The sequence below is a fragment of the Amyelois transitella genome, chromosome 8, assembly GCF_032362555.1.
Source record: "Amyelois transitella isolate CPQ chromosome 8, ilAmyTran1.1, whole genome shotgun sequence".
In the NCBI taxonomy this organism is placed as follows: Eukaryota; Metazoa; Arthropoda; class Insecta; order Lepidoptera; family Pyralidae; genus Amyelois; species Amyelois transitella.
Genome location: NC_083511.1, coordinates 5,335,208 through 5,353,985, shown reverse-complemented (window position 1 = coordinate 5,353,985; position 18,778 = coordinate 5,335,208). Strand labels below are relative to the sequence as shown.

Genomic DNA, 18,778 nt, shown 5'->3' with positions numbered 1-18,778 from the left:
TGTATACCTATCGAAACTAGTAAAATGTGTACAATATTCTTTATGATTTTATTGATAAGTCCACTTTTAATTTTAAATAACCAAAAAAAAATTTTTTACCCAGAGTCAGTTTAACTTTTTGAGACCGTAGGGCCCGACAGTGATGTTACGGGAACATACACGCTAACATATATACCGATATTATCTATTTGTTAAAAGACATATTTTAAAAATTGTTCAACATAAAAAGAGTTTAGAAGTTATAATGCATGAGATATAGGTAGGTAAGTATATGAATCAATGAAATCGTTTTAAAATTATTTTTTTCTGCAGTTTCGCCCGCGTGAAAAGTACCCTAAGTGATTTATAATAACAACATCTATAAAACAAACTGAGCTACTTACGGTTTTATAAGTATGGATTTTAATGTTATAAAATAAATTATAATTGTACTTAATAAGTTAGAGCACCTGCGCGAACAAAACATAAGTGATGTAAGTTTTAAATTCTACTGCATCCGCTATGATCCAATGACTTGTATTCTGAGTGAGGATTATTAGTTTCATTGCTTGCCGATACTATTACGGCGAAGGAAATCATTGTCAATGATGCACATTTAGGGAAATGGATGTGTAACCTAGGTTATTTTTTACCTTGAAATATTGCAGAGGTTGCTGATTGACCTTATTCAGGATTACCTAGGTACCCTTTGCAGAAAGGTGAATTGAATATACAATCGGACTATCGCCAGGAGGATGAGGACTGTATGTATGTATACCTACAAGTGATTATAATGCTTTTTTTAATATAAAGCATTATTAGTAGGTATATGAACAACCCTGCTGTGACAGACCATTAAAATAACCGATCATTATAATCGTGTCTGCACAGTAAGACCTTTGTCACACATTCAGTAATTGCTTTTTCTTGTTTGATTCTCTATTGAGAGTAAAATCCAGTATAAAAGCTAAAAGATTTCCTCAATTTTTATATTATTTTGTAATCTGTTAAAGGAGTAGCTCCATAAATTGTGTGGAGTTTTTGAAAAAAAAATCATGATTCCAAAAATAATATCAATCTGTATTGTACTATCAATGTGCCATCTCCAAGATAAAATCGTTAGAGCGCAAGAAGTTAATTTGCCACCAGGTAAGTAATAGTACTCAATATCTAGCTGACTGTCTCAAACAATATCATTTTTATTTGTGACCTGTAAGCTCAGACCTTTCTGTTTCATGTAGATAAGGTTCTCTCTTGATTTTCCACTTATCTCATACTTTTTGGCCACATGTCTCAGTATATCACATATTTTTTGGTAATCGATTAATTAAACCATGTTCTCTTCTTTTCACAGGTCAAGAATGTCAAATGACCCCAGTAATTCATGTACTCCAACACCCAGGTTGTGTACCTAAAGCCATTCCTTCATTTGCTTGTATTGGAAAATGTTCTAGTTACGTTCAGGTATTTTAAAAAACTTTACTCTTACGTGACTGTTAGTACTTAAGTCCTATCCCTACTAATATTGTTAATGTGTTGTTACACTTTTACGCCTAACGACTGAATCGATTTTTATGAAATTTGATACAGAAATGATTGTCCCTGGGGAAGAACATAGGTTGTTTATTATGAAAAAAGGGGAAAGGGGTTTAAAATTGGCGATGAAAGATTATCAGTGAACTTTTACAGCGAATGAAGTCGCAAGACAACAAGAGCGTCGGTGAATCGGTAAGGTGCCCGGTAAAAATGTGTGTGCCACAAAAAGGAATAGGTTCGAAGCCCACCCCGGCCATGTACCAATGACTATTTTCGAAGTTATGTATGAACATAACTTCGAAAATAGTCAGAAAATAATAATGTTGTTATGTTCATTTATGCTCACGGTGAGGGAGAACATCGTGAGGAAACCTGTATGTACATTCATGCAATATGTGACCATTGTCGATTTATACATACATAGATACACATATATAATCACGTCTATATCCCTTGCGGGGTAGACAGAGCCAACAGTCTTGAAAATACCGATAGGCCACGTTCAGCTGTTTGGCTTACTGATAGAATTGAGATTCATTTAAAGTGACAGGTTGCTAGCCCGTCGCTTAAAAGAAGAATCTCAAGTTTATAAGCCTATCTCTTAGTCGCCTTTTACGACATCCATGGGTTGGAGTGAGAGTTGGAGTGGTCAACAGCAAGTCCATAATAAATATTATAGTCTAATACAGGTAAATTAGCATCTTTTGTAAACATACCTAACCTACTTACTAAAACACGCCCGCGATTCTGTCCACGTAAAATTTCGTAAATCATCTTCTAGCATGCACGCGCATAAAAGGAATGAGTTGATATTTACATCATTAGATATGGTAAGTACCTAGGTATTATGAAATATTTTAACAAAAAAATGTTTATAAATGTTATGGTTGTTTTTAGGTTTCAGGCAGTAAAATATGGCAAATGGAACGAACTTGTAATTGTTGTCAAGAATCAGGCGAAAGAGAGGCAACTGTGGTTTTATCTTGTCCAAAGGCAAAGAGTGAAGATAAAAGATATAGAAAAGTATATATTAGTTACTTGCACTATTAAGATCATATTTTATTTTAATATGTAGAAAACAATGAATATAATCAAGTTTATTCGTTTTTTTAGGTTACGACAAAAGCTCCTCTGGAGTGCATGTGCCGTCCTTGTGGCAGTATCGAAGAAAGTGCAATAATTCCACAAGAAATTGCAGGTTATACTGAAGAAGGCCCCTTGCATAACCATTTTAGAAAAACGTTTTAATTTCCAATTGTTATTATAATATAATAAAGTTATGACCTGGCAGCTGGCACATTAAATGAGATATTTAATTAATAACTAATATTGTACATCCAAACAATGCGTTCAGCTACGAAACTCATAGAAGGTAGAATATACTTACTGGAATATATAACGGCAGAGGGTACAACTATGAATACCTAAAAATAAAAAAGAGAGGGTTACAAAAAGTCAGTATTCTCAGGCGTATCTACTGAATATTTCGAAGGATATATATAATTTGTGTAATAGTAATGAGACACGTAAGAACAGTTAACAGTCTAATCGTAGGTGTTTATTATAGCTACGATAGGAGAAAGCCACTGAAGATAACATTTTATGAGAAAGTATGTTACTACTGATTAAAGAATATTACTCCTATGTAGGTACCTATTAGGTAATTTGTAATACTTAGTTTTTCTTTAGTAATAAATGACCTTGACCGAAAATGTTATTTTATTGCTAAAATATCTCTCTCACAAAAGCAGGAACTTCCTGAGAAAAAAAAAGTCACGTCTTGTTTATAAATACACATTGGAAGAGTTTGTATATGATCACAGTTTACATGATGGCAAGTTTGATAGTGATATTGAAAGGAGAGTGAACGCGGGGAACATGAAGCTTTCCATGCCTTTATTAGCAGTCAAAAACTGTCCAAAAAGGCTTGAGTTGCTGTGCATAGGTACGTGTTGGTCCCGACATTAATGTATAGGAGTGAAAGTTGGGTGTGGCAAAAGAAGCACGAAAGCAGAATAAATGCAGTGGAAATGAGAGCGTTAAGGAGTATGACGGGTGTGATATTGAGTGACCGGATAAGGAACAGCGTGATAAGGGAATATTGTGATGTGAAAGAAGATGTAGTTACAAGAATAAGAAAGGGTATCTACATATGTTAAGATGGTTTGGTCATGTGGAGAGGATGAATGAAAGCAGGTCGACTAAGAGTGTGGAGGGAAAGGTCGGAGTGGGAAGGCCTAGACGAACGTATCTTGATCAAATTAAGGACGTCCTGGTAAAGGGTCAGGTTAAGAGTACCCGAAACCGCCAAGCTTATATGAAGAGAGTTATAAATGTGGATGAAGCGAAGGAAGTACGCAGAAATCGTGGCAAGTGGAAAGATGTAGTCTCTGCCTACCCCTCCGAGAAAGAGGCGTGATTTTATGTATGTAAATATGGAACTCATATATTGAAGAAGATCTTTGTGTGTATAATAATCTAAACTAGAAAATTTGTGTTTATTTATTATATGACTTACACGAATACATAAATGTCACTGGTTTAATTTAAACTTCAACTTTTATAAAAATAGAAAAATAATAAAAATGCCATACCTTTCGATTTCAGAACACATGACCAAAATGTCACTGTCACTGTCACCTTATTTCTGAACGAGTATTCGGATTTACTTGGTTTGTTTTGCTCCGGCTTTTTTGATTGTGGTTTGGTTTTAGCATTTCTATTAATTTTCCCAAACGAAATAAAGTTCAAAAATGAGTCGCCGTAAACGTGCTAAGGTAATAAAAATTGTTCATTATGTTTTTTGCTCTTGCAGTCAAAGAAACCTAATTAGGTTACTTCTTTGTTATTCTCAGGTCGAAAACCGCGAATTGGATGAAAAATTAAAGCAAGATGACTCTGAATCTGACCAGTCTGAAAGGAGTAAGGTTACATCATCTAGTCCCACTTCTTTAGGAGGCCGGCGAGAGTCTTCATCATCTAGCCGAAACACTGATGTCAAGGATCTTAAGAAGGACGAAAAACAGTCTCCACAGGAGGAAACAAAAAATGATGACATAGAAGAAATTAACTATAGAGAGATGCTTAATAGGTAAAAGTGTTCTGTTTTGCGCTCTTTGATGCATCCGCCTGAAGAAAAAATAATACTATCATTATAAAACTAAATTTAATTTTTAAAATTTTACAGTTTGGAGGGTGCCGCATTTCAGAGTCGGTTGCCATTTGACAAGATGTCTTCTTTAGAAGCCGAATGTTTCTCTGATCTCCAAGGTGCTTCAGCTCATACATTTGTTCAAATAAGAAACCGTATACTCAAACTGTGGTTTGAAGATCCAAAGAAACAGCTTACTCAAGAAATTGCAATGCAGAAAATGGAAGTAAGTTTCCTTACATTGGAATAAATTGTATGTTTTCTATTTAATCTTCAATGTACTATATTTGTACATTTTAATCTTCTCAAAATCATCCCTTGCTGGACGTTATCCTCTATGTTCCAAAGGTAAATAACATGAATAATAGGTATTATTGAAAAATAATTTACACATACATACATACATACATATAATCACGTCTATATCCCTTGCGGGGTAGACAGAGCCAACAGTCAAAAAATAATTTACTTCTATTTAAAACAAAATGTTATGATCTATTTCAGCCTCCATACAATGGTGATCCAGCCCTTGTAATGAGAACTCATGCTTTTTTGGAAAGACATGGATTCATTAACTTTGGTATTTATGAGCGTATCACACCAATACCAGCTCCACCTAAAGGAAAACAAAGGCCAAAAGTTATCATCATTGGTGCAGGTATATTTTATCTATACTTAATAATATCAGACTTCGTTTTCTCATTTTATATAGTATATTTTATATAGTTTTTATGTCGAAGATTCTTTTTTTTTTACATACTCGGTTTTTAGGTGTATCTGGACTGGCAGCGGCTCGTCAGCTGCAGTCGTTTGGATGTGAAGTTGTGATCCTGGAAGGCAGGGACAGAGTTGGCGGCAGAGTTGTCACTTATAGAAAGGGCCCCTATGTGGCTGACTTAGGTATGTAACAGTGGGCTTAATCACAGACCTTGTTAAGCCATATTTTCATCTCTTTTATTATCTGAATAGATAGAAAAAGAGGGATGAGTCATGTGTTTTCAACATTCGAAAATAACGGAGAAGTTTATTTGTTTGATATTTGAAATTGTATGTAGCTCAATAAAAATTAATGGAATGAAGTTGAGTTTATCTATTTTAATTTACATTACACATTTCAAGTTATATTTGTTATGAAGTTTGTAGATCTTCTAGCATGTTGGACAGATATGTATTGATTACTGTTCCCACAACTGAAATGTGTAAGCATAAAATATAATTATTCAAAATTGTGTGCAACCAACATTAATTAATACATACATACATATGGTTACGTCTATATCCCTTGCGGGGTAGACAGAGCCAATAGCCTTGAAAAACCTGAATGGCCACATTCAGCTATTTAGCTTAATGATAGAATTGAGATTTAAATAGTGACAGGTTGCTAGCCCATCGCCTAAAAAAGAATCCCAAGTTTGTAAGCCTATCCCTTATTTGCCTTTTACAACATCCATGGGAAAGAGATGGAGTGGTCCTATTCTGTTATGTATTGGTGCCGGGAAGCAAACGGCATTAATTAATAAAAGAATCTTATATCCAATGGTAAATATGATAGAATAAAAAATAAAATTCAATATTCTCTTTTTTCAGGTGGCATGGTGGTAACTGGACTCGGTGGCAACCCTGTTACCACATTGTCAGTCCAAATGAACATGGAGCTTCATAAAATAAAACAAAAGTGTCCCCTGTATGAAGCAACAGGGAATCAAGTTCCCAAACATAAAGATCAAATGGTCAGATTTTCATAATTTTATTCATTATTATGGAACATTTCAAATATCACTTATTAATTGTCATATATTTTGTGTTTACAACATCGGTGCACGTCAAATTTGCAGAAGAAAATGCTGCTGTGCAGAAATAACTGCACTGCAGCATTTTCGTCAATAACATCAATTTATCCAAACTTCAAATTAGAATAGAAATCTGGAAAGAGAGTATACATTGTTACGATTTATTGATTTAATTGAAATTTAAATGATTACAAATTAATATAATTTTAAATGAAATTTAAATATTTCTATTTATGATTAAACAATTTTCAATTTTCAAAAGTTTTCGACTTTATTTATTACGTAAGTAATAGAGACGTGATATGTGGATGTAGAACGGATCTCTCTGTTTCGTGCTGTGGATGTCGCCGGAAGTGGTGAAAGAAGTTACAAGACTTAAGTTTTTAATACTATTCAAAAATATTGTTTCTACATTTCAGGTGGAGCGTGAATTCAATCGTCTCCTCGATGCAACGTCTTACCTCTCACACAAAGTGGATTTCAATTATTACAACGATACGCCGGTTTCTCTTGGCCAAGCGCTCGAGTGGGTTATAAAGTTACAGCAGAAGAATGTTAAACATAAGCAGGTACAATACAGCTTATTTATTTCTTACTTTCTTATATACTTTAGTGCCGTGTGGTTCCCGGCACCATTACAAAAGAATAGGACCACTCCATCTCTTTCCCACGGATGTCGTAAGAGCCGACTAAGGGATAGACTTGGGATTCCTCTTTAATGTAAATCCCTGCCAATCTAAGGTCTGCCGCGCCGATGGATGCATGGCTAGGGGCGAGCCTAGTCTCGAGCGTGCCACTTCCGCCATGGGGTTGGGCGACCCCCAGGTAATGGCTAGCCTTACCCTGGCATGCGGGGCTCTGCTGGGGCGGACAAAATTTTTCCCTAGCGTCTCGTGGGAATCGCATTATGAACCTTAAAAAGCATATAAATGGCGGCGATGGTGTCCGCACCCCATCACGTCTCGTTCCCGGCGGGAGCGGTATGCGGTCTGCTGAAAGCCGCTTTGCGACGATGAATGTAAGAGGAGGAATGAAGGATAAGATTGAGGAAGTATGCCAGATGATGGATGAAAGACGTTTGGATGTGTTGTGCGTGAATGAAACGAAGCGGAAAGGATGCGACGCGACGCAGCACGGCCCTTACACGGCGTATTGGTCTGGAATTTCCAGTACCAGCCGAGGCTGTCAAGGGGTCGGTCTAATTCTTTCTGCACGAATGGCTGAGTGCGTGAATGAGTATGAGTGTGTCAGCCCTCGTCTTCTATGGATTAGGCTGAAAGTTGGAATCACTCGGATCTTCGTTCTAGGTGTTTATGCACCTTGGGATGTGGGTTCGAGGGGTACAACGTCAGCAAAAAGCGAAAACGAGGAGTTCTGGAATAGTGTAAGAGAAGTATTGAAAGTTACCAAGCCAAATGAGAAGATTATTATGTTAGGTGATTTTAATGGATGGGTGGGTGTAAAGCGTGATGGATATGAAAAGGTGCTTGGTGCGTTTGGTGACGAAAAGGTGAATGATAATGGAAGAAGTGTATTAGAAATTTGTCTAGAGTGGGATCTTTTTGTGTCGAATTCAATGTTTCAACATAAAGAGATCCACACCTACACAAGAGTGGAAGGTATTTTAAAAAGTATGATAGACTTTGTGATTGTAGATGAAAGATTGAAGAACAAAGTGCTGGATACCCGTGCATATCGCGGTGCTGGCATTGACTCGGACCATTTACTGGTGATATCCCGGATAAGGGGTATCTTCAATCGCTGGCGGCACAGGGTAAGGGAGCAAACCAGCGCTTTGGAAAGAGTAAAAGTAGAAAATTTGCAGGATATGGATGTAGGTAAGAAGTATATTAATAGACTGAAGGATGAATTTGAAGATTTAGATGAAATGAGCGATATTGAAGATGGATGGAAGGAATTTAAAGAAAGAATTGTGAAAGTAGCTGTTGAAGTGTGTGGTGTAAGTAGAAGAAGGAAAGGAAAAAATCACAAAAATGCGTGGATGAGTAAAGATGTGCAAGAACTTGTGCGATTAAAGAAGAAAGCATGGCTGGATTTGTTAGCAGCAAAAGCTAACTTAAGAATGCAAGAGGTTATAGATGAAGATGTGAATGAAGCACGTAAGGAATATAAGAAAATGAAAGATTTGGTTAAGAAAGCTGTGATTAGAAAGAAAGAAGAGTATAAAGAGGATTTTGATAAAAGGCTATCAGAAGACTTTCAGTCAAATCTGAAAGTATTCTGGAAATCCGTAAGGTCAGCCCGAGGAAATACTATAACCAGAGAGCTGACTAGGATCAGATGCCAGGATGGTAGCGTTGTGAAAGGAGAAGAATGTGTACTAAAGATATGGAAGGACTATTTTGAAAGTTTATTTGAAAAAAAGGAAGGAAATAAGAAAGATTTCTGCTATAGCGAAGAAAAAGAGAATGAGATGGAAGGCGAAATTGAAATGTTCGAAATTGTGGAAGCACTTAAGAGTATGAAAGCGGGAAAGGCTGCTGGGTGTGATAGAGTGTCGGTCGAGATGCTTAAAGCAGGAAAGGGCGTAGTAGCTAGTCAGTTGTACTGCCTTTTCAATTTGTGTTGGAGAAGCGGCCGAGTACCAAAAGATTGGTGTAAGGCTGTTATCGTGCCACTTTACAAAGGAAAAGGGTCACAGCTGGACTGCAAAAATTATCGTGGTATAAGCCTGCTTAGCGTCGTCGGCAAATTGTATGCTAAGGTATTGATTAATAGAGTCAGGAATGAAACTGATGACAAAATATGGGATGCTCAAGCGGGATTTCGAAAGGGAATGGGATGTACTGATCAGGTCTTTTCCTTGCGGTGCATAGCCGAAAAGTTTTTGGCCAAGAGTCAAAAAGTCTATTGCACATTCGTAGATCTGGAAAAGGCCTATGACAGAGTTGAGAGGAATGAATTGTGGTCAGCACTTTCTATGCATGGGGTGAGCAGTCTCTTAATACGAGCACTGAAATCCTTATATGAGGATTCGAGTGCTTGTGTCAGGATAAACGGAGCGCACACTGAGTGGTTTAAGATTGAGAAAGGCGTTAGGCAAGGATGTGTTGCGTCACCGTGGCTGTTCAACCTATTTATGGATAGCTGTTTGACAGATTTGAAAGAGTCTAAAAGTGGATTAAGGATGAATGAGTTACTCGTCAAATGTCTGCTCTATGCCGACGATCAGGTTATACTGGCGTCATCAGCGGAGGAGTTACAGGAGATGGTAAACTGTATGCATGAAGCTTTAAAAGAGAAAGGAATGAAAGTGAACGTAAGTAAAACTAAAACACTGGTTTTTGAAATGGAGAAAGAAATGACAGCATGTAATATTTTGATTGGAGGAGAAAAAGTGGAGCAAGTGAAAGAGTTTGTATATCTAGGATCAAAGTTTACATCAGATGGCAAGTATGATAGTGATATTGAAAGGAGAGTGAACGCGGGGAACATGGTGAATGGAGCTTTGCATGCCTTTATGAGCAGTCAGAAACTATCCAAAAAGGCTCGACTGGCTGTGCACAGGGGCGTGTTGGTCCCGACATTAATGTATGGGAGTGAAAGTTGGGTATGGCAAAAGAAGCATGAAAGCAGAATAAATGCAGTGGAAATGAGAGCGTTAAGGAGTATGATGGGTGTGAAATTGAGTGACAGGATAAGGAACAGCGTGATAAGGGAATGTTGTGATGTGAAAGAAGATGTAGTTACAGGAATAGAAAAGGGTATGTTAAGATGGTTCGGTCATGTGGAGAGGATGAATGAAAGCAGGTTGACTAAGCAGATATACAAGGAGAGTGTGGAGGGAAAGGTCGGAGTGGGAAGACCTAGACGAACGTATCTTGATCAAATTAAGGACGTCCTGGTAAAGGGTCAGGTCAAAAGTACCCGAAACCGCCGAGCTTGTATGAAGAGAGTTATGAATGTGGACGAAGCGAAAGAAGTATGCAGAGATCGTGGCAAGTGGAAAGAGGTAGTCTCTGCCTACCCCTCCGGGAAAGAGGCGTGATTTTATGTATGTATGTATGTTATATACTTTAGTCGATGGTTTTGAAAAAAAAAACTGTTTTGAAATAGGTATATCGATTTGACGGTATTGAAGTTTAAAACGAGATATTTATTAGGAAAACTAGGTATAAAAAGGTAAATCACATATATGTTTCCCATTGGGGGTAGTCAGATACTATGTATTTCCACTCACTATAGGACCTTACAGATTTGTCTTGCAGAGTTCAATCAAATTTAATTTTCTCAAATGATTAGTTGAATGTTTACCATTTACATTTTATGTTTTCCTTCCAGATTCAACACCTTAAAGCTCTTATAACCCTCCAAGAAAAACTGAAAACAAATATCAACAAGTAAGTTCTAGTAAAATAATACGTATTAATTTTAGTATAATTCAATTAGTTACAACAAGAATATTATATTATATCATTTGATTTTCTTACAAATTACTTTTTTGTCCTTTACCAGAATGTCCGACATCCAAGAACTTTTGAGGTCTATGAAGACCGAGAAAGAATCTCTTTTGTCTGAAAGGGCTAAAGGCGTCGCAACGGGTGACGCGGGCATTTTGCAAGAGTTCAACCTACGCAGGTTAAACAGGGAGATGACTCAGCTGTGTAATGAATATGATTCTCTGTTGTCGCAGAACGCTACCATCGAGGATAAAATCACTCAGTTGGAAAGTAATCCTCCGAGGTAAATATATTTCATTCGTATATGGCAGTAAATATGATGTTATGAATAGCTTCCATATCATATCAGAGTGAGAAACGGTTTTCGATAAAAAATCTTCAAATAAAGAGAAACAACGTTCCTAGAAACAGAAACACCATTTGTTATTTGTCGTTGAAAGAGAGCACCATCCGAATACCGATATGATTTTCATGTTTTGCAACGAATATGATTCCCTGTTGTCGCAGAACGCTACTATCGAGTATAAAGAAACACAGTTGAAAAGTAATCTTCCGTGGTAAATATATCTCATTCTTTAAAACTGGTCTAAACAAGGAACACTTCGAAGAAATATAAACGCTCTTTAAAATTAGAGAAACATTTAAGAAAACGAGATTTTTAGTGAGAAAACACAGGTTTTCACTACAATGAGTGATCTAAATATATAAATTTAGATCACTCATCGTTTTTTGAGAAACAATCTTCTTAAAAAGAAGAGCAACACTCTCCGAACAGAGACACACTTACCGAAAAACAATAAACCCTCTTTAAAGATAGAGGAACACCTTGAAGAGTAAATATTTCATTTGTATTTGGACTCAAGTATGCGAAACAGTCTACAAATAAGAGAAGCACTTCTCGTATAGCGAGAAACAAACCTTGTAAGGTAGATATAGAATATCCTTTGAAAAAATGTTAAGGAGGTTGAGTACCAGGTATCATGCAAGTGCCAAAGTATTGATTTGTATATAGTGGAAGGTATCAGAAGGTATCTGGGGCAGAAAGAGACAACTGTAGCCACAGCCAAGTGGCCATGGCATGTGGATGCTTTAATGATGAAATTGAGATTCAGATAGTGACTGGCTACTTAGCGCCATAGTTTAAAAATAGAATCCCAAGTTTATTAGGCTCTTAATAATGTTCTGCATTATATCTAACTTGAAATTCTTCCAGCTCCGTGTATCTGTCGGTGCGTGACAGACAGATTTTGGACTGGCATTTCGCCAACTTGGAGTTCGCCAACGCCACGCCACTCGGGAACCTGTCGCTGAAGCACTGGGACCAGGACGACGACTTCGAGTTCACCGGGAACCACTTAACAGGTATTTAATTTATCCGTACTAATATTATGAAAACTATAGTTTTTGTGGGTTTTGCGAAAAACTCGAATTCTTTTGTAGGTGGCACTTAATTAGTGCGGGGAACTATAACAACTATAATTGTGTCAAAATCGTGGTAATATAACCAGCCTGGAATAAGCAGTCATAAGCAAGCTTCAGTCGAAAGAAGTTAATGAATCTGTATCTCAACCTTTATTCATGACTTGTGCTCGTACCTTGGTTTCAATGTTGACCAATATTTATGCGGTACAATAAAATATATTGGGGAAACCTGTGGTTTTAGCAGCGACTGTTTACCGTGTAACTGTGGTTGGGTTTAGTTCCCCAGTCCGGATTTCTCTCTTAGATCGTTGTCGCAGGGAGGTTTTAACCGGGATAAAACACCTGGAAGATGAGGAGAAACATTATTTGTGAAATTATGTTATTTACAACGATATCTTATTAAGGATCATAGCCACTTTTATGATTTGTCAAACGTAGGCTGTCCATGCCGGGCGTTAGTATAAATTTAACGTGCCAAACGTTACGTAGGTACTTAAGAGCCCATGAGCTTGCAGTGTAACTTAAACAATTCATAAATTTGTTTCAAACCTCTTTTAATTAAATAACCAAACAAACAAGCATACGGTTTCAACCGTTGTACGTAAGTTGTTGTGGTAGTAAGTATATGAATAAATACTTAGATCTCTTCACTCCTTTATTTCCTACGACCAGTCAAATTGTTGTTACTCGTAATTAATTTAAACATAGACAACATAATTTTCATTATACATATTTGTATTAATCTGTAAATACCGAAACTAGTGTTTTCTTTTAACAACGCGCTCTGTTACTCAGTATCTTTAAATCATATTAAATGCTGAATCGTGCACGCTCGTTTCGCTTCCAAACGCACCGCATAATTTTCAAAGACCCGCAATAACTTCAATTAGCCCGCACACTCGTATTCGTTAACGGTTCCGAACGTTTCCGCCGCGATCGATGCGCTATTGTACACCAACAAAAGATGCCATAGAACCTTAAAAGGATTGCTTCACCTTTGACTCTTATTTGTTCCCACTTACTAGATGGGATTAAAGCGGGCGCGTAATGGCGGACCCAATAAGGTTTTCTATAAGATTTCGACTTAAGAGAATAAGTGTGAGTACGGTGTTCTAGTAGCAATCTGCCTCTATCTGAATCTCAATTTCATATTTAAACTATCCATTTGAACGTGACCTTCGAGTTTTTCGAGACTGTTCGCTCTGCCTACCCGATAGGAAATAAAGACGCGATAAATATGTGTTATATTTGCGTGTTACCAGTTGCAACCTCCGCGACAATGCTTCGGAGCATGGGGTCCGTTTGAAAGATGCGACATATGTAATTTTTTTTTAATAATCACTTTTATTTCGGAAAACGTGATTGACAGAAAACCAATACAAAAAATTTCAATTTTTTTACTTTTAATCTATCGTTTAAACGTAGTAACTAGAGAACGACTGGAATAAAAAAGTCGGACACGTCATGCATGTTGCGCGGAGATGGAAAAAATAACAAGTTGAGCCCGTAGGTAAACTTATTACGTGAGTAAATAATTCAGTCTTTAAAAATCCCGAGAATAAATTGTTGAGCATGTCAGCTAAGCCTCATGGCAATTATATATGATATTACACGCGAGAACACAATCCTTTCGTGAGATGTATCCAATATTCAAAGTAACCAGACAGTTTTTCCTACGTCTAGCTAATATTACTCCTCTTCTTTATCGAACTCTGTTCATTTGGGGTCGGGTCTTCTCACTGATATGCACTAGGATAATGTGGCTGTTCTGGTTTTAGACCATCAGGCGAACGGCAGGCGGATTCTGTTCTTATCTGACAAGTTAAAAACAACTTTTAAATATGGTCTGTATTTCGTATCTTTGTAGGGCTCATTCTAATATTACACATTACCAGAAAATGTTGTAGATTTTGTTGCACTACTACTCAGTCATGAATTTCTCACGTCGGTTATCGTCTGTAGCTAAACTAGCCTTCTAAATTTGTCTAATTTTCGTAATTTTTAAATAATAATTATATTTCAGTGTAAAAAGGTAAGAGTTTTAACTTTAGTGTTCACACGTTGCTACTAATTGGAAAAAATATAGTAGTTAATTTTCACTCTTTACACCGGAATTACAATTTTGTAATTATGGGTAACCATGTAATTTAATCGTTGAACGTTATTTATAATTTAGTAATAACATACCTATTTCGATTAATAACTTGTACAAACATTGTGTCCTTTTCTTGCGTACCAGTTGCGATTGCATAAACGGGTCCCAAACAGCCTCCGTTGACGCCCAAGGGCTTCCTCCGTTATGAAGGTGGAATTTTCGCGTTAGTGGCAGACTGTGATCTTTTGCAGGATGCCCCGAGCGGCGGTTCGTGTCAATAATTACTATCATTTCTCACCACAAGATACCTATGTTAAATAACAACAACACAGATGAATCACGTCGTACAATAAGTGTTGTTATAATGTTTGGTGGAAACTTGTAGAACATATTTACCACGCCTGGTTTTTGAGTGATCTTCCACACACTTATTTGCGAATTTTACTAGCATTCGTAATTTTATCAAATAGTTATGCTTGTCTATTATGAGTAACAGACGTGTTAATTTGGAGGAGTAGAGAATAGGAACATAGAAAATACTCTCAACTGTACAGTGGGCCTTAAAAAAAAGAATACCACCTGCGTATCGACGACATATCGACAGTAATTAATTACAACAATAAGATCACTAAGAGGTGGACTTCTTTGAAGAAGTGTTTTGTGAAAATAAATAAGAAAGAAATAATTTTAAGTCATGTCCTAAAGTCTTTTTCTTACAAAATTAATTATATTATTAACTAGCTTTCCGCCCGCGGCTTCGCCCACGTGTAATTCGGTTATATATAGCGTTTTTTAATGATCTCGACAGGGCTTTTTCTTCCACAGGCTGAAATCTTGTTACAACTGGAATTAAATATAGCCTGTGTTACTCAGGGATGATGTAGCCTCGGGATAGTTAATAGAAAATAAAATTCGGGTGTTTTATTTATGCATACCGATTACGCCGAGATTTATGGACCGATTTACGTCATTCTTTTTTGTTCGGTAGAGTATACTTTCAAGTTGGTCCCGTTGTTACCTAGTCAGGGTCTGATGATGGTATTCCAGGGAAATCAAGGGCAAACCTCAAATTTACAGGCAATTACGTTTTTGACAATTTCATAGATCTGTTTAAGTATTTGCGTCTGATAGTCATCATCCCATGTGAATGAGCTGATGATGGAAGGTACAACTCCTCAACGGTTAGGAGTTGAAAGAAAATTCTTACGAAGTTATACGTACATGTGAGGCTATTAGGTTGACCTGATAATAAAAAGTAAATCTCATTAACGTTAAGAATTTAGGTGAAAATGGATGCGCACAAATTTCGTCTCTTCACTTGTTTCCTTTTAGCTGTTTGTATGGGTAGTGTTAACACAAAATAGGGATTTAAAGGCGTGATGTTATTAGTGTTATGCATGTATGTACATAATTATGTATGTTATTATGTATGTTAAAGAGACGACTGAAAGTTGTCATACAAAGTCTTTTTTTTTAAGGATGGGAAATCATCAAATGACCTCTCCCGCTCTGGGTGGAACGGAAGGGAGTGTCAGACTTTTACTGACTAAAACCCACCTCGTTCCTTCAGTTGCCCTTTGCGTTCCGGGGCCACGGTATCTCGTTAGAACTTTCCCGCAGCCCCGGCTCAGTTTATCCCGTTTCCCCCCCTTGGGGGTTGACATTTCAAAAATCCCTTCTTAGTGCTCACTTATGTTACTAAAGGAACCTCTGTTCAAAATCTCAGACTCCTATACCGAGCGGTTTCGGCTGTGCGTTAATAAATCAGTCACCCAATCGCACCCCCTAAATCACGATTGGAGGGTAGTTTGAAAAAACTTATAATGTCAAACATATTTAGTTTCAAGTTTATAAACCCAAGGAATAAGATTTTTCATAGAAACGTTTTTACCCCTTTTCCCCCTCTTGGGGGTTGAATTTCCAAAAATCCTTTCTTAGTGCTCCCCTACATATCCCAAGGAACCTACATTCCAAATTTCAGCTGTCTACGACCAGTAGTTTCGACTGTGCGTTGTCTGTCAGTCAGTCACTCAGTAACGGAAGAGTTTTATATATATAGATTAATTAATCACCTTTAATTATGACAGCTTCTTTTTATTTGTTTTCAACGAAGAGTTAAGCTTATACAAAAAAAAATTACAATCAATTATACTTCTTTTCGATGACACCAGTTACACTTTTGTGATCTCATCAATTTGATTTCATCCTCTGCAGCCGATAAATTACTCACCGACTTCTGTGAATTGATATAATGAGCGTTGCAGAAACGCAGGCCTGCATTTAGCTACTTTACACAAATGTAGAACCAACAACACTTTGATATAGTTTTTAACTTTATTTTAATTGCATATTTTTATTATCGCATAAATTTGAACTATGCAAAGTAATATTCCATCTTTAAAGCACATAAACTTCAATAAAAAGCGCAAAAAATGCTATTTTATTAATATCTATGTTCAAATAAAGCAGCTCTTTAAGAGTTTAATAGAGACAGAATACAAATAAAGTATTGCCATGTAGTGCAATATTTTGCTTAACAGAGCGCCAATTCTCCTACTACTACATCGTTTTGCTCTTCACATGCAGGTACAGCTAATTTAGTACCTCGTAATGTATTTACAATTACAGCCATAAATATACTACTGATCTCATTTATGACTTCACCGGTTATAAAAAGTGCAATGGAAGTATTGCTTCGGTTATTCAGTACTAAGATATGTATCGCGACATTCACGGGACGCCTCTTTTGTGCCTCGCGCCGGGCAGTGCGTGCGTTGTCGGCCATATTTCTCACTGTTCGCCGTACGTGGGTAGTTGAAAAATGACATCTTGATTGTTGTACGTTATTCTACTCATGAGAATGTCGGGGAGTCGTCGCTCGCGTGCACCATTGTAACCCCCGAGCCGGACCTACAAATTGAACGATTGTTAGCCGCTCCATGGAAACGCTATCGTGACTTGTCACTAGTATTATTACATTCATCGAGATTGTGAATGGAATTTGTGCTTCAATGCCTACAAACTATATAAGTGGATAATGTAACTTCCCATGCATCCAACAGCGCAAGCTTGCTGGGCTTTCAAAGATCAGATGTAATAATTATAAAACGACATTGGTACTGTTATATAGAATGGGAAAATGTCCCATTAAACATTCTAGTAATTATTACAGCCGGCATAAGTTATTGATACCACAAGGTAGTCGTGTATCTTAAAGTAACAAAAGCACGGGCTAGATGAAATATAAGCTGTTTTGCTGTTTACCAACGACAAATGGGATTTGAAACAAGTCCCCGAGGTGGCATGGCATCCGGGGCCCGGACTGCGGGACGTTGATTCAAATTATTCAGTGAACAGAATGATAACAATTTCATAAATCAATGAAAAATAACTATCAACTTAGCATCTATCAAGGAAAACCTATTGAAAATACTTAGGTGAATTAAGCTCCAGGCAAATTTAACTTTTTACAATCACTTAAAAAATCACTATGTTTCATTTTATATTACCTACAGCAAATTTACCAAATTCGTGCATTGTGCATTAGCGTATTGCTCCTCTTATAAGTTAACTGGGTGTTACGGATAAGCTTAAGCCCTTTTGTGACAATGATGTGGCAACATTGCATTACTTACATTAAAAAGGCAGGACTTGTATGACATGTTTGAATAAGAGTGAATTATACCAAGGCTATTGCTTAGTTACTGGATTATTCAAATAAAATTTTGGTACCTATTGTACTTCTGGAGTGTCGAATCTGTGCGTATTACATTTGTGCCGATGGTGCTAGGCGGCTCGCGGCAACAAGTTTTGATAGCGATGCGTGGCGTGAGGCAATAATGAATGTGATACAGCCGCGGCCTTCCTCATTTATCACGAGCGCTATGAATAAAATATCTCGATTCTGGACGCACTGCCTCTAGGATAGCGTCTGGTCGTGCCCGGACCCTTGCAGCTCATGGCGATCACAATCGCAGTCTAGTATAGTTTTGCTCTAAAGACATTCACGCCTCGACCACTTTGTTCGGCTCGTAATAGCCATGGCAGAAATACTGGTATACATTTTTTATGTTTACACGGCTCGGTTGAATTTGTCGTTCGTATTTTGTAACAAGATTGAATTGATATAATAAAATGGTTTTCTTTTCATGTCGTGACTTCCACGAGTGCCACGTTTAGGTCGGAATTATGTTGTGTTCTATTACAGAACTTAATTTTTTTTGTCATAATATAAAAATAAATAATATAAATATGAGTAGGACCTTATTTATATAAAACATTTGTAAGTGTCCATAATTTGCAAGGTTGCTAGGCTGGGTGTCGACATGCAGCTTGTCGCTTGACTCACGAGGACATCAATCGCGGCGATGGCGTCGCTGGCGGA

General features: G+C 37.1%; 3 protein-coding genes across 3 annotated transcripts in view; 2 read left to right on the top strand and 1 right to left on the bottom strand.

Moving 5' to 3' along the window:
* The window catches only part of LOC106134844 (partner of bursicon), a 98,127-nt gene that overhangs the window by 1,533 nt on the left and 77,816 nt on the right, over nucleotides 1–18,778 (bottom strand). The window contains exon 2 of the mRNA XM_060945453.1: nucleotides 2,903–2,939. The gene's annotated coding sequence lies outside the window, so the exon portion shown is untranslated. The remainder of the gene's footprint in view (nucleotides 1–2,902; nucleotides 2,940–18,778) is intronic.
* Nucleotides 993–3,330, top strand: LOC106134837 (bursicon). Its single transcript, XM_013334981.2, has 4 exons — nucleotides 993–1,128; nucleotides 1,334–1,443; nucleotides 2,413–2,538; nucleotides 2,629–3,330. The coding sequence occupies exons 1-4, from the start codon at nucleotides 1,035–1,037 to the stop codon at nucleotides 2,761–2,763; spliced, it is 465 nt and encodes a 154-aa protein (XP_013190435.1). The 5' UTR covers nucleotides 993–1,034; the 3' UTR covers nucleotides 2,764–3,330.
* Nucleotides 4,155–18,778, top strand: part of LOC106136234 (lysine-specific histone demethylase 1A) — a 313,849-nt gene continuing 299,225 nt past the window's right edge. Inside the window, exons 1-10 of the mRNA XM_013336722.2 lie at nucleotides 4,155–4,292; nucleotides 4,371–4,606; nucleotides 4,703–4,892; nucleotides 5,171–5,324; nucleotides 5,438–5,566; nucleotides 6,254–6,396; nucleotides 6,876–7,025; nucleotides 10,759–10,817; nucleotides 10,933–11,160; nucleotides 12,091–12,239. Of these exons, the coding sequence (XP_013192176.1) occupies nucleotides 4,269–4,292; nucleotides 4,371–4,606; nucleotides 4,703–4,892; nucleotides 5,171–5,324; nucleotides 5,438–5,566; nucleotides 6,254–6,396; nucleotides 6,876–7,025; nucleotides 10,759–10,817; nucleotides 10,933–11,160; nucleotides 12,091–12,239 (1,462 nt within the window). The 5' untranslated portion in view covers nucleotides 4,155–4,268. The remainder of the gene's footprint in view (nucleotides 4,293–4,370; nucleotides 4,607–4,702; nucleotides 4,893–5,170; nucleotides 5,325–5,437; nucleotides 5,567–6,253; nucleotides 6,397–6,875; nucleotides 7,026–10,758; nucleotides 10,818–10,932; nucleotides 11,161–12,090; nucleotides 12,240–18,778) is intronic.

Coding starts and splice junctions, on each gene's coding strand:
- LOC106134837 (XM_013334981.2), top strand. CDS start 1,035: ATGATTCCAAAAATAATATCAATCTGTATTGTACTATCAATGTGCCAT. Junction 1,129..1,333: donor AGAAGTTAATTTGCCACCAG/GTAAGTAATAGT, acceptor TTCTTTTCACAG/GTCAAGAATGTCAAATGACC. Junction 2,539..2,628: donor AAGATAAAAGATATAGAAAA/GTATATATTAGT, acceptor TCGTTTTTTTAG/GTTACGACAAAAGCTCCTCT.